This window comes from Saimiri boliviensis, chromosome 10 (genome assembly GCF_048565385.1).
Source record: "Saimiri boliviensis isolate mSaiBol1 chromosome 10, mSaiBol1.pri, whole genome shotgun sequence".
Lineage (NCBI taxonomy): Eukaryota > Metazoa > Chordata > Mammalia > Primates > Cebidae > Saimiri > Saimiri boliviensis.
This window is the reverse complement of record NC_133458.1, coordinates 34719842-34733506: the sequence shown is the minus strand read 5'-3', so window position 1 is coordinate 34733506 and position 13665 is coordinate 34719842. Positions and strand designations below refer to the sequence as shown.

At 41.6% G+C, this 13665-nt stretch overlaps 1 protein-coding gene across 2 annotated transcripts; it reads right to left on the bottom strand.

Moving 5' to 3' along the window:
* Nucleotides 1–10022: 10022 nt before the first annotated feature.
* Nucleotides 10023–13360, bottom strand: FEZF1 (FEZ family zinc finger 1). Of its 2 annotated transcripts, XM_010343676.2 has the most exons (5): nucleotides 12619–13121; nucleotides 12247–12468; nucleotides 11878–12012; nucleotides 11500–11632; nucleotides 10029–11060 (listed from the first exon to the last, which is right to left on the bottom strand). In XM_010343676.2, exons 1-5 carry the CDS (start codon nucleotides 13045–13047, stop codon nucleotides 10702–10704), a joined length of 1278 nt encoding a protein of 425 aa, XP_010341978.1. In that variant the 5' UTR covers nucleotides 13048–13121; the 3' UTR covers nucleotides 10029–10701. The 2 variants fall into 2 exon arrangements, with proteins under 2 accessions (XP_003921087.1, XP_010341978.1); XM_003921038.4 differs by having other exon boundaries at nucleotides 10023–11060; nucleotides 12247–13360.
* Between the last annotated feature and the right edge of the window lie 305 nt (nucleotides 13361–13665).

The following is a 13665-nucleotide window of genomic DNA, read 5'->3' as shown; positions in this document are numbered from 1 at the left end:
TTGGTTTTCTGTTTGGGGCAGAGAATGAAGTCAGCTTACTTCTATGATGCCATTTTGGAACTTGAAGTGAGCATTGTGCAGTATAAATTGCACAGACATCGTGAGAATTCACAAAGTTCTGTGGTAAGAAGAAAGTGTATGGTTACACTTGCCAAGTAAAGCGAATGTTGTCAGGCAATCTTTACTCATCATCACCAAAGAAAAGGAATATTTTCCAAATTGATAGCAGTATGCCAGGCCCATGGGATACGTTTATTCCAGAAGAAACCATAACTGAGACAACAGCTAAAATTGGAATCATCCTCTGATTAAGTTGCATGATTCAAGTAACATTTTCCCAAATTGACTTATCTTTCACACAGGCCAAACAGATGAATTTTATATACATAATTACATTTGTTTCTATGTGTTTGGTACTAATATCTGAAACTATCTCAAGATATTCAGCATGACCAGATAGGACTTTGAGATTAATAAAAATGTTTTTTCCTTACAAAGCCTAGATTTTAAGATATCTAACTATGGATCCTAAAGACTAACTCTGAGACTCAAAGTACAGTCAAAATACAAAGATAATCTTTTTGTTCAAGAAATATATTTTATACTCTTCCCTAAGATTTAAGTCTTTTATTTGAAAAAAAAAAAGGTTTATTTTCAAGAAATATACAGATGGTGGTAAAAACACTCCTGTTAAAATCACTTCCTCAGGAAAGCTTTTTCTTTTCTTTTTTTTTTTATTATTTTTTTTATTTTTTTGAGATGGAGTTTCACTCTTGTTACCCAGGCTGGAGTGCAATGGCATGATCCGTGCCTGGCCCAAGAAAGCTTTTTCGAACACCTACCTGTTTCACTCTGACTTTATTAGATCCTCCTTTCAGAAACTCTTACTTCTTTTTCATACTATTTTCTATGCATATAATTATTTATTGGATGTTTCCTATTAAATGCATTGTGGTTGAGATCCATCAAAGCATAGATAATGTTCTTTATTGTATCACCATTGCAACAGCATTTAGTACAAGTCCTGTCTCATGGTAGGCACAAAATACATTTTTGTTGACTGACTGGTATATCTTTCTTAGTACTTTTCAAATCTTTCTTTCAAGCTTCTATTCTAGATATCCTTTAAGTTCTGTGATGAAGACTGAAACAGTGTACTACATACTTGAAATTTATTTGATTTTTCCATGTAATATTTTTAACTCACCCTGTAAAATATCTGTACTTAATTGGTAGGAATATACATGTATTTGAACTATATAGCTATGTATCAAGATGCACTAAGGATTATCCAGTAGAATTTAACATTTTCTGCCAATTACTTTGTACGGCATTAAGAATAGTCCTGATTTCTACCTATTTCTTTTTTAATCATACTACTTTTACAACTTTTTATATGCCACATTCAATATACTGATTATACAAATGCCTCAAAGAAATGTAAATTGTCTCAGAGGCAAAAAGTACGCAACCAACTTAATCATATAGTACTCCATTGTCTACCACTATTTATAAAGACTCTATAACTTTCCTGATTGTACTACTGTAGAATCATTTAATTTAATTTAATTATTTAATTTTTTGAAATGGGCTCTCACCGTATTGCGAAGGCTGGTCTTAACTTCCTGGGCTCAAGAGATTATTCTTCCTCAGCCTCCTAATTAGCTGGAATTACAGGGTCATGCTAATGCATTCAGCTGTAAAATCATTTTTTTTTTACAAGTAGAAGTTTCTTCTTATATATTTAATGTCCAATTGTGAGTTTTGAGAGTGTAATTTCATTTCCAATTGTAGGAATATTGAAAAAAGGACCAGCCCCCCACTGGCTATTATTATTATAAAGTTGGGCCATGTCTGGTTCTGGTTCTGGTTCTGGCTTTCACAAGCCATACTCCATTAGTGTACCAATTGTAAAACAGGTCAGGGATTGCTGACTCCAATATTTCTCTGTTATGATAGCTTAAAGTGTCTTCATCTTAAAATCACCATGGTCTAGTCTTCTGTCTTTTAGTTCTTTCTTCTGACTGCTGGGTGACTTTGAGCATGTCTCTTCATCTCTAGAATCCTCAAAATTCTCAACTGTAAAATGGTGCTGTTAAACTTGGTCTAATTCATAATTTTTAAAATTAAATAAGAATACATAAAATCAAATACATCAAATAAGGTTATATACATAAAAGCTTAAAACAGATAACACAAGAATGTAAGCATGAGGCAAGTACTGCAGGTGGCCTCTCAATGCTGGAAAAAAACAAAATTTCTTCCCTAGAGTCTCCAGAAGGAACTCAGTCTGACTGACACCTTACTTGTATTTTGCAACCACTAAGGAAAGGCCACATGCTCACACAGCAAGAAGGTGGCCTTTTGAAAGACAGAGAGTCCTCACCGGTAACTAAATCTGTCAACACCTTGATCTTGGACTTCCAGCCTTCAGAACTATGAAAAAATAACTGTCTGTTGTTGTTTAAGATGTGTGTGTGTGTGTGTGTGTGTGTGTGTGTGTGTGTCTGTGTGTATAAAATATATTAAATACATAATATTGATTTATTTATAAAATAACATACAAATGTTATATTATATTAACTGCTTGTAAACTTAAACCTATTCAAAGCTACTTGACTCTATGTCCCTCCATCAATAATCACACTCATGCTGATGATCCAGTGTTAAGTTCAACAACGATTAAGCACCTGCTACGTGGCAAACACGGTTCCAGACATGGGGTAATAGCTAAACAAGTTAGACAAGGTTAAAAATGAAGAATTAAATATTCTTCAAAAATTAAGATTCAAAACATGCATTGAAAGTTGTGTCCTTCTCATGAAGTTAAATAGTTCATAACTATCCAGTTGCCTGCCTTGTCATAGACCCTGAAAAAATTCATACAGATCTTTCTACATACAGTTTTTATGGTTTGCACTAAGTGCTTTGGAAGAAACTTACCTAAACATTCAGTTCCTGCAATAATGAAGTAAGGGTTATCAGAGATATTCTCCCACTGTAAAGCAAACAAACAAACAAAATTAGGCAACATATATGAAGCATTTCTTTTAAGTATTTTAACAATAGACTGTACAGAACTGTTATAAAAATCTGGAGTCTCAATAACATAAAATCTATAATATCTAGAACATAATAAAAATTAACATACATTTTTAAAAGCAAGACAATGTGTCATATAATTTGGAGAACAAATAGCAATTGAAATAGATCCCAATATGACAAAGATGTCAGACTTAGCAGGCATGGACATTAAAACAGCTGTCATAAAAATCTAAAGATATAGGCAATCTCAGCAGGAAAATAAACAGAAACTATAAAAGGAGAACAAATGGAAATTCTAAAACTGAAAAATCCAAAATTTTACTAGATGTCTCTAATAGTATATTGGACAATGCAGCAGAAAAATTCAATAATCTTTAAGAGCGGTCACTAGAAACCTGAATTGATACTCTGACCACAATTGAGTGGACCATGAATTAACACCCAGATGAATAGGTAAGATAAAAAGGCCAAACTGACTCTATTAGAACCTGCCCTGGGAACTAGAACCTTTAAGGAAGGGTTTCTCAATCTTGGCACTATTGCCATTTTAGTCCAGAAAGTTCTTTATTGTATGGACTATCCTATACATTTAAGAAATTTCAGCAACATCCCTGGTCTCTATTAGGTAGACGCTAGTTGTAACTTAAATAACAGAATACAGAGCTCTAAAAGAACTATGTTAAGACACAAGCATGATACCTTTTTCACATCTTAAAAAGTAAGCACAATTCCTTAATTTTATTATATACCCAGTGTTCAAACTCCCAGTAGTTTTAGATGTCATAGATGACTTTTACTTTTACAGTTTATTCATTGAATTGGGATTAAAATAAGATTCACATATAATAATTGATTATTCTGTTTTTCAAGCCTTTTAAATAATAAGTTTCTTGTTTTCTTTCTTTCTTTGTCTCTCTCTGTCTCTGTCTCTCTCTCTCTCTGGTTCTCTCCCTACGCCTCTACTTCTCTCTCTTCCTTACAGATATATGTTGGAGTAAATGAGTTGTTGCTTGGTTGTTTATCCTATGGAGATTCTCAAAATGCAGATTTTGTTGAAATTTTACAAGTGTAAGTCCACTTTTATTAAGAACTTTGTGTAAATAAGGTACACTTTGAAATATCGCACGCTATGTACTGAATGTTTGTGTCCCCTCAAAATTCATTTGCTGATGCCCTAACCCAGAATATGATGGTGTTGTTTGGAGATAAGGCCTCTGAGAGGTAAGCAGAGGTAGATGAGGTTGTGAGGGTGGAACCTTGGTCTGATGGGATTAGCGCCCTTATAAGAAGAGACAATCCTGAGCTTGCTTTCTCTCTCTCTTCCCAGGAGGCACAAAGAGGTCATGTGAATGCACAGCAAGAAGGTAGATCTGCAAAGCAAAAATAGAACTCTTACCAGAACAAGATCATGCCGGCACCCTGATCTCAGACTTCCAGCCTCCACAATGGTGAGAAAATAAATTTCAGCTGTTTAAGTCACCCAGCCTGTGATACTTTATTACAATAGCCTGAGCTAACTAAGACACACACTGACTTCCAGCCTCTAGCAATGAGAAAATAAATTTCAGCTGTTTAAGTCACCCAGTCTGTGATATTCTATTACAACAGCCTGTGCTAACGAAGATACATGATCCAGATTTGGTTATCATATTTGTTATATTTAATTGATAAGTTACATTGCTATTGTGGCTTGTCAAAAGACTTCACCTTGTTATTGTAACTAGAGGGTCATGCATTGATCTAAACTTTCAGAGTTCTCAGACAAAAACAATCTGCGTTATTCCTATTAAGAAGAACAAAGTTAAATGAAACTAGTGATCTGCTCTACATTTTGTGATCGATTTCTAGCTCCAGTTAGACACTGATACCTCATGCTTTCTTTCTCCATTTCCACACCTTTGTACCCAGAAGCAACATTTGTTTGTTTGACAGCAAAATATTAACTCTAGAGACTTGTATTGGCAGAATTTTATTTAACCTTTACTTAGTAACTTAATCTCCATAAGACCCGCAGTGACATGATTTCATCTGACACCAATGTCACCTCAATCTTGAACAGAAAATGTACATGATGATTTGTAATAACTTTATACTCATTCAATTACATGATGAATTTTGACTTTTTCTCCAAGTTCATTGTAGGCAATATGTAAAAGTGTATGGAGAAAATTACAATAACAGAGTTAGATTTTCATATCAAGGTCATTTAAACCCTAAGCATCCTCTTCTCTTTTGCATGGAGTGAGATAACCTAGGCTAGCTTAAATGGCAATTGCTTTAACATCAAAATTACACAAATAACCAGAGTGTTGATTAGCATATCACTATTTGTCTTTAGTTTGTCCTGAAGCTGAAATGGACACAGGCATTAATTTCTAGAAGCAATAAATTTTTTTCCCTTTTTTTTTTTTGAGATGGAGTTTCACTCTTGTTGCCCAGGCTGGAGTGCTAAGGCACAATATTGGCTCACTGCAACCTCTGCCGTCAGGGTTCAAGCAATTCTCCTGCCTCAGCCTCCCAAGTAGCTGGGATTACAGGCACCTGCCAACACACCTGGTTAGTTTTTTGTATTTTTAGTAGAGACGGATTTTTGCCATGTTGGCCAGCCTTGTCTCGATCTCCTGACCTTAGGTAATCCACTTGTCTAGGCCTCCAAAGTGCTAGGATTACAGTGTGAGCCACCATGCCTGGCCAGCAATGAAATTCAAAACAAGGTATTTTCTACTCACAAATACAGTTTGTTTTCAGTTTTTAATTAACCTAATGGACACAAGTAACTTCTTCTGTGAGAGTAATCTGTGGTTTTTAGCAAAAATATAGCAAAAAGACAACGATGTTTTATTGGGTTCAAAATTACTTTTTATGTCAACAGCCAAAAACTTTATACTTTTACCTACTAAAACTTAGGTCGGTTTTAATTTTAATGCTTTTGAAAATGCACTCTGGTAACAACAATAAGTCATGGGCCCTTAAAGTCATAAACTTCATGAATTTACCCAGTACATGGGTTTATAAAGTAAAAAAGAAAACATTTTTGTTTCTGCTCCAATTTTGAATTTGAGATCATTGTATTTTATACTGCATGTCTTACAATAAATATTTTACAAAACAAAAGATACCCTCTACAGTTATACCTTAGTTTATTCTGAGTATTCCCAGTTCTAGCAAAATTAGGATTCCAGACATTGATGGGCGGGAAATCTGTGAAATAGGATGCACAGATTCTGGGAATTACGACTTCATTGCATCTTGTGGATTAATTTCTTCTATACTTGCAGAAGAGCAAAGTTTCATAAGAAACTCAGTAAGCCTCCAACATCATTAACAAGTAACTGCCTAGATGAGGCCTATATGCAATGCTTTCATTCACTACTAACAATTGACACTTAGTCTTACTCTTGCATAATAACTTGTTCTTAAACTAAAATTTGGGAAATCTAAACAAATTGTTACCTTTGGAAGAGATTATTGTAAATCAGGATTTGGGTTCTGTGTTAAAATAAAATAGATAGGAATTTGGCTGGGCATGGTAAAACACATGTAACATGCCTGTAATCCCAGCACTTTAGAAAGTGGAGGCAGGATTGATTTGAGCATAGGAGTTCAAGACAAGCCTGGGCAACATGGCAAAATTCTGTCTCTACCAAAAATACAAAAATTAGCTGGGCATGGTGGCATGCACCTGTGGTCCAGCTGCTTAGGAGGCTGAGGCAGGATTGCTTGAGTATCAGAGATTGAGACTGCAGTGAGCCACGAGTGTGCCATTGCACTCCAGCCTAGGTGACAGAGCAAGACCCTGATTCAACAAAGCAAAACAAAACAAGGATAGGAAATCAGTATTTACAATGTGAATTGTGCTATATGTTCGGATTTCCAAAACTGAACTAAATATAAGGTCTCAGTAAATCACTAAGTTTCTAAAATTAGTCTCTGCTGCCCTGTCCAGAGGAATGCCATCTTCCCTATACCAAAAGTTAATTCCAACAGAGGGAGCGGAAGGTAAACCATTTCCCTCATCAGATAATCTTGACAGTGGCCTCTGTTCCTCACTAAACATGAGAGCGTTTGCTGGCTAATGTCTGATCAAAAGAAGGTGGACTGGGACAAAACCAAGTTTTAATTCATACTTTTAGGGAATCTGTTTCATGAGCAAGCATAAAAATCTATAACAAGACACACGTAACACAGAGACATGTACACACAGACATACACACATGCAGAGGTTAGATAGTTGAAGGGAAAAAAATCATCCTTCAATATTAGTTGAGGGGAGAGAATTGTAGGTCTTTCCCTGACTATTAGTTAAGTAATCCACTTCATCAATTTTTTTTCTCCCATAAACTTAATCCCTAAGCTGATACTCTCTTTAAGGAGATTCTCCTTCATGTAAGCTCTAATAGCTTTATCATAAATCAAAGTTCACCAATAATTTACCTCCTGAAAAGTAGTTCTCTTGAGTGCTTCATTTTAGAGAATTTCCTTTTGGCCTCCTCTACTTAATCACTAACACTCCAGGCTGCTCAAACATGTGAGCAGACAATAATTTCCTGTGCCTGCCTTCACTGGAACTACTGCACCATCCCAGATCAGACCTTATACGAAGTCATTCCACATCATAATGTGGAATCTACAATAACGGTTTCTCTATTTTTTCTGTTTCCTTCATTCTCTTATTCTATTCTTTCTCATCTTCCTTTTCTTCTCAGGCTTTCTTTTTCTCTCCCCGCCCCCCTGCCACGCTCCACCCCCCCTCCTCTCCTCTCCTCTCTTCTTTCTTCCCCTCCTCTCTCCTCCCCTCCCCCCTTCTCTCTCTCTCTCACTCTCAACCTCCCCTTTTGCTTCCTTCTTCTCCCTCCTTTCTCTTCCTTTTTTTTCCTGGATTGAAACAAACCAATTCTATTGTTCCATAGGAGAGTCCCCCCACCCCCAATATGTCAAAGTACACTGGCATGGGGTATTTAATGGTTTAGTAACATTTCTCAATAATGTTCACTTGGCTTTCCACCAGCAAAATCGCATCATCTCTAATGTCTAGAAGAATCTACACCCTGGGTTTTGAGAATAAGTTCAAATATGTGTTGACAACAAGTTCAAGAAGCAAAGGCCATTTCCTGCTCTTTCACTGAAATGTGTAAGCTGCAAATTATAATGACTCCTGATCTCATTCTCATTTACTCAAACCAAATGCTTCCAAGATCTGACTAAGCCACTTTGGAAAAGGTGATTCATAAACTCCGCAGCATCTCTCAAAGCTCCTTCGGAGGCATAGGCAGCTGTCAAGGAATGTGGCCGGAGCCTGACAGAAGATTATCAAGGCTGTGATATTCAGTGAGAGATGGAGCTACTTCGGGCCTCCTGGATTCAGAATCCAGCCAGCTGTGGCTTCCAAGATGCTCCATCGCTTTCTGAAGTCAAATCTAACATGGATTTGGCCTCAGCAATGGACAAGGGTGGGAAGTGGGGAGGTCAGGAAAAGAGAAACTTCGGGGTTCGATCTAATCATGGCTGGGCTCCACTTGTCCCCGTGTCCACAAAGGGCGTGCGTCCCGGCACAAGCGTTGAGAAAGGTCTGGACCAGACGCCTGCAGGAAGTGTCAGGACTGCCCTGTTCTGGAGACCTTGCCAGCCCACACCAGGTCCATGCTCTCTAGATTCCCACACCTGCTCCCCACAACCCATAAGGAGCTCAGGCCAAACGTGGGCTGGGGATCCCCGCGGGGCCCGCTCACCCGCCCGCCCGCGATCACCCTGCTGGGGCTGTTCGTCATCTCCTTGCTTCCTAGGCTGTCGAAAAGCACTCAGGCCACCCACTCTTGGTGACCAGAGCCGTCAGTCTTTCCCCGCCATGAAATGAGAGTTCAGGTGGCTGCCGCCGCCGCCCCCCCGCCCCGTGTCCGCTGCACATCTCCACTCTCGGTCTCACCGCTCTGTACCGCCTTTTCCTGGGCGCAGCAGGACGCGTAGAAACGAGGCGGCGCCGCACATTAAGTTTATTCCCCGCAACTGTCGGGGCGGTCCCGGAGCTGGCGAGGCCGCCCTGCAGTGGGTGCAGAAAGGAGATCCTTGGACTCTGCAGAACCTCGGCCGACCGCAGTCCTGGAGGGAGGGCGTGGCCCCTGGCGGGGGCAAGATGCACCCCCGAGGCCTACAGGCTGGCCGCATTGGCCCCGGGCCTGACTGGGTGATGGAGACCCCGGCGGCGACGCGGGGACCCCAGGGTCCGCTCCCCCAAGTCGCACTCCTATGATGTGGCCCCGCTGCAGCAGCACGACTGCGCTGGGCTGTGAGTTTGTCTGGCAGCTTCTACTGAGCAGCTAATAGTATAACAACCCGGCTTTGATAAATCTGAACTAATTACCCCTCTTAATTAAAGTCTTTAGCAGTTGTTTCACTGTTTTGGCAAGAAAACAGGAGAGACTTGCAGTTAGAAACACCAGAGCCCGAGCTCACAGCGGAGCCGCTGATTAACACTTGAAGAATTTCAAGGACCTGGCACCAGCCACAGTTTGGTTTTCGTCCATGTTTCCTCCTTGAATGGAAGTATATTCGTTTATAAACATATATACCCATGTAAAAACAAGGAGGCTCCCTTTGCCAGCTGTGTACAAGTTAGTATGTGCCTTCAGGATGCAAACAATAGATACCTGTCTATCTATGATTGTAATGCATTTGAGGAGATGTACATTGCACGCAGCTATTGAATATGTTGTTCCCATTTAACCGTGCACTACAAACATATCAGGTGGTCCAAGCCAAATTTATGTTTGTTAGAAAACTCCATGTCTTCTGCTTCTGAACTTTACCAGATTTCATAACTTTATCCAAAGGTGTAACCATTTAGAAGAGACTGTTTGCACTTGATGGATTTTCAGACCAAAACATTAAGTGTTACTAATTCAGGTTTTAGATTTTAAAAAGGAGGATTAATCAGGGGGTCGGAGTCAGGGATCTTTAGCTGTATAAACAGAACCCTAAAGTTTGTTGATTAAATAAGCATGTTCCAAGTATTTATTTCCAACAGTCAATGAATCAATTTTCACGTGCAATAATCAAAAGTAAAATTCAAAATCATCATAATGAACCACGCTTATCTAATGTGTATGTGTGTGTGCTCACGAATGTGGAATGTGCCCTTATGGGTGCACACATCTATGCGTGTATATATGACATACACACAGTGTTTTGTTACTTCAGGGAAGAAGGAAATGGTAATAAACAACCAGCAGATATCTTGAGACCGGAGAACCAACACAGTGGAAATATATACAATAATAAAATTAAAACGATGCAGCATTCCCGGGTAGAATAATACAGATCTCAATAAATATAGCAGAAACTTGTTTAAACAAAACAAAACAAACACCATCTCTCCACTCAAGATGAAAAGTCTTTACAAATTAAAAGAAAAATAGAAAGAAACAAAACCCTCCAAATTTTTCATAATTGTTAGTGCCTATATAGAATATAATACACAAAACCATTTAGCAGGTGCATGCAAGAGGCGAAAGGCCAGGGGATGTAGGCTTCCGGTCGGCTCTAAAGTGTGGGACCCAACATGCCCTGGGGTCTACAGACGAACTCGGACCAGGAGCTCTAATCTGCCGCTGTCTCAGCGGTGGGGGCCCCGGCTGAGGCTGGGAGGAATCTTGGCCTCGATCACTGGTGGCCCTGGTGGACCCCGGGCTGCAGGGGCCCCGGGGGTGGCAGTGGCTGCTGCAGAGGAGGCAGCGTCACTGGCGGCTGCTGCTGTAGCGGGGGCAGTGGTTCTGAGCCTGGTTCACCAGCGGGCGTGCGGGCCAGCCCCAGGCTGCTGTCGTGCAGCTTGCGGACGTGCTTCTTGAGGTCAAAGTTCCTGCAGAAACCCTTGCCGCACGTGGGGCAGGTGAAAGGCTTCTTGTCGTTGTGGGTGTGCATGTGGAAGGTGAGGTTGTAAACCTGGTGGAAAGCCTTGTTGCAGATATTGCACTTGAACTGCTTCTCCCCGCTGTGGGTCAACTTGTGGTTTTTGTAATTTCCTGAAACAGACAAATGACAGGGATGTGGTTCTGAGAAAAAAAAGACCTTAACAAGGGAGGAGTGGACACGTTGAAGGTTGCGCCAAACAGAAGAGCCGCTGCAGGTCCCACAGCCAGTGCCGGGCTGCCATCCGTGCCTGCACTTGTCTCTCCAAGTTTATTTTCAAACATCGCATCAACAGTGATGTATTTCCTTTAAATCTTAATACACATTTATCAGTCCAATTATATAGAATGTGAACATGTGGTTAAAAAATACCTTGTTTTATGAACTATGTCTTTCTCTGATACTAAACAAACTTCGGGTAGAGGGTTAGAATAGCAACAAATGCGCCACATAACTACATTTTAAACATCCTCTTCTAAAACACCCCAAAAAGATTAACTATGGCTTTTCATAAGACTAACCACGAGATACAACATTTCCTGGTTTCCCTACCTTTTTGATGAAATCCTTTGCCACAGAATTCACACACAAATGGTTTGTAGCCCGCGTGTATTCGGGTATGTGTGTTTAAAGTGGAACTTCTATTAAATGCTTTGCCACACTGGTTACATTTGTGAGGTTTTTCCTAAGCAGGAGAAAGGAAAAGCAGAGACGTTAAGGTTATTTTCTTATTATGTGAAGTTCTGCAAACTCAAAACACAGTATTGCTTAAATACTTTTAAGCAGAACAAAGGCAAACAATACATGGCATTCACCCTGTTCAGCTAGCACGTTTTAAACGAACCTTATCCTAAAGAGTTAGGCTTTATCGGCTGTTTTCTGCAAACAGTTCCGAAGCAAACTAGGTGAAATTAAGACGTATGAACACACCTGCGTGTGAATGATCTTGTGCCTGCACAAGGTGCTTGCTTGCCTGAAACCTTTTCCGCACACTTTGCAAACGAAGGGTCTGGCGCCTGTGTGCACTGGCATGTGACGGGTTAAGTTGTAGTGCGCATTAAAGACCTTAAAGTTAAACACACATAGAACAGGTTAGCTGATCAAGTAACTTTGAAATCCAACTGGGCAGAGGGAGGGCAGGAGGAAGAGAATCTTACAAAAAGTGTATGCAAATAATTACCCCACAAATACCAAAAAGGGAGGAAGGAGAGGAGGAGGAAAAGGGAAGGAGGGAAGGAAGGAAGGAGAGAAAGAAGGAAGGGAGGAAGGGAAAGGATCGCCGTTTTGCGTAGTACTTGCCTTTCCACACACTTCGCAAGTGAAAACTTTGGGCTTGGCATTAGGAGAGCCTCGGCTGAAGTCCGAGGTTTTGAATGCGATTTTTTCCGACAGAAGCTGGGCGCTTTCTTTCATGTAATGCTGCAGCTGAGCCTGAGATAGGTCTTTGAAAGCTACTCCGGAAGGATATTTCTCCACTGCCGGGACCACCAGTTTATTCCTTTCGGCTAAATACGTTTTTGGCTGAGGGTGCAAAGGGGAACTGAGAAAGTAGGAGGCCACCGGGTGGATGTTCACGCCGGCTGCCGGGTGGCACGGGTCGTCACCTCGGTTCAGGTAGCACAAGGCGCCCATAGCGTGGAATGAAGAGTGGTTGACCACACGCGGCCTTACCAGCTTGTACTGCTGCAGCGGCAGCGCGTCGCGGGCCAGGTCGCTCTTGAGACTCAGTGCGCAGTTAAGCAGGTCGCTGCAGCTGAATGCCGGCGCCGAGGGCACCGCCGCGGGCGCCGCCGGGGCCTCCAGACTCTCCTTCCGCGGCTCGGAGCCCGTCACTCCTGCCTTGGAGCTCGTGTCGTACGCCACAGGCACGAAGGGGATCATGCAAGGGATCGACGAGTTGAGATGCAGAGAGTGCTTGGGTTCCCCCTTGGGTAAGCCTCCCTGCAGGAAGTGGGGGACTGGCAGGGCCTTGGGCTCAGGGGTGCGCGCCATGATTCGTTCAATGGAGAAAGCCAAGGGTTTGGAGGTGCTCATCATGTTGCCCCGGGCTGAAGCAGTCGCTAACATTTTGGTAGTCGCGTTGTGGCAGCTACTGTCCATGTCTGAGTCGCCAGCGTCCGTCAGCCGGGGCAGGGCTGCGCCGTCAGTCGCCTGGTTCCCTGCTTGTCACAGACCTGCGGAGAGGGGGACGGGCACCATCACCACCAGTAGCCTCCTCCTCCTCCTCCTCCCCAGCATCACCAGCCGAACCTGCCTGCCCAGCCCAATGGACTCCTGCCAGCCCATCGCAGAGTTCTTGGCGCACCAATGACTCGGGGACAATCACTACTTATTTCTATCAATAGAAAGTGTTGTGTCAATAACGCAGCCAAGATCTCGCCAATCGTTAACTTCCAAGAGGAGAAGGTAAACTAGATAATTGTTCAATTCGCTTCCAACAGTCAACAGGAAAACTTTTTTTTTCTCTGCAGTCAGTAACTACTTTTCATTGGTGAGTGAGGTTCTCCGCCCAGAAGAGGCGGGGGCGCTTTCACCCGCGTGGCGCGCCCTCCCCTCCGCGCACACACTCTGCCGCGCACACTTCACTACCCTCCGCCCCCGCCCCCCCCCAGCCCCCCTTTTGCTTCCTCTGTCTTTCTAATTCTCAATCTGCTTAACCAGGCTTTAGAGGCCAAGCAAATCTGAGATCAATTTTCTCGTTTAGCTTTAAGTGACATC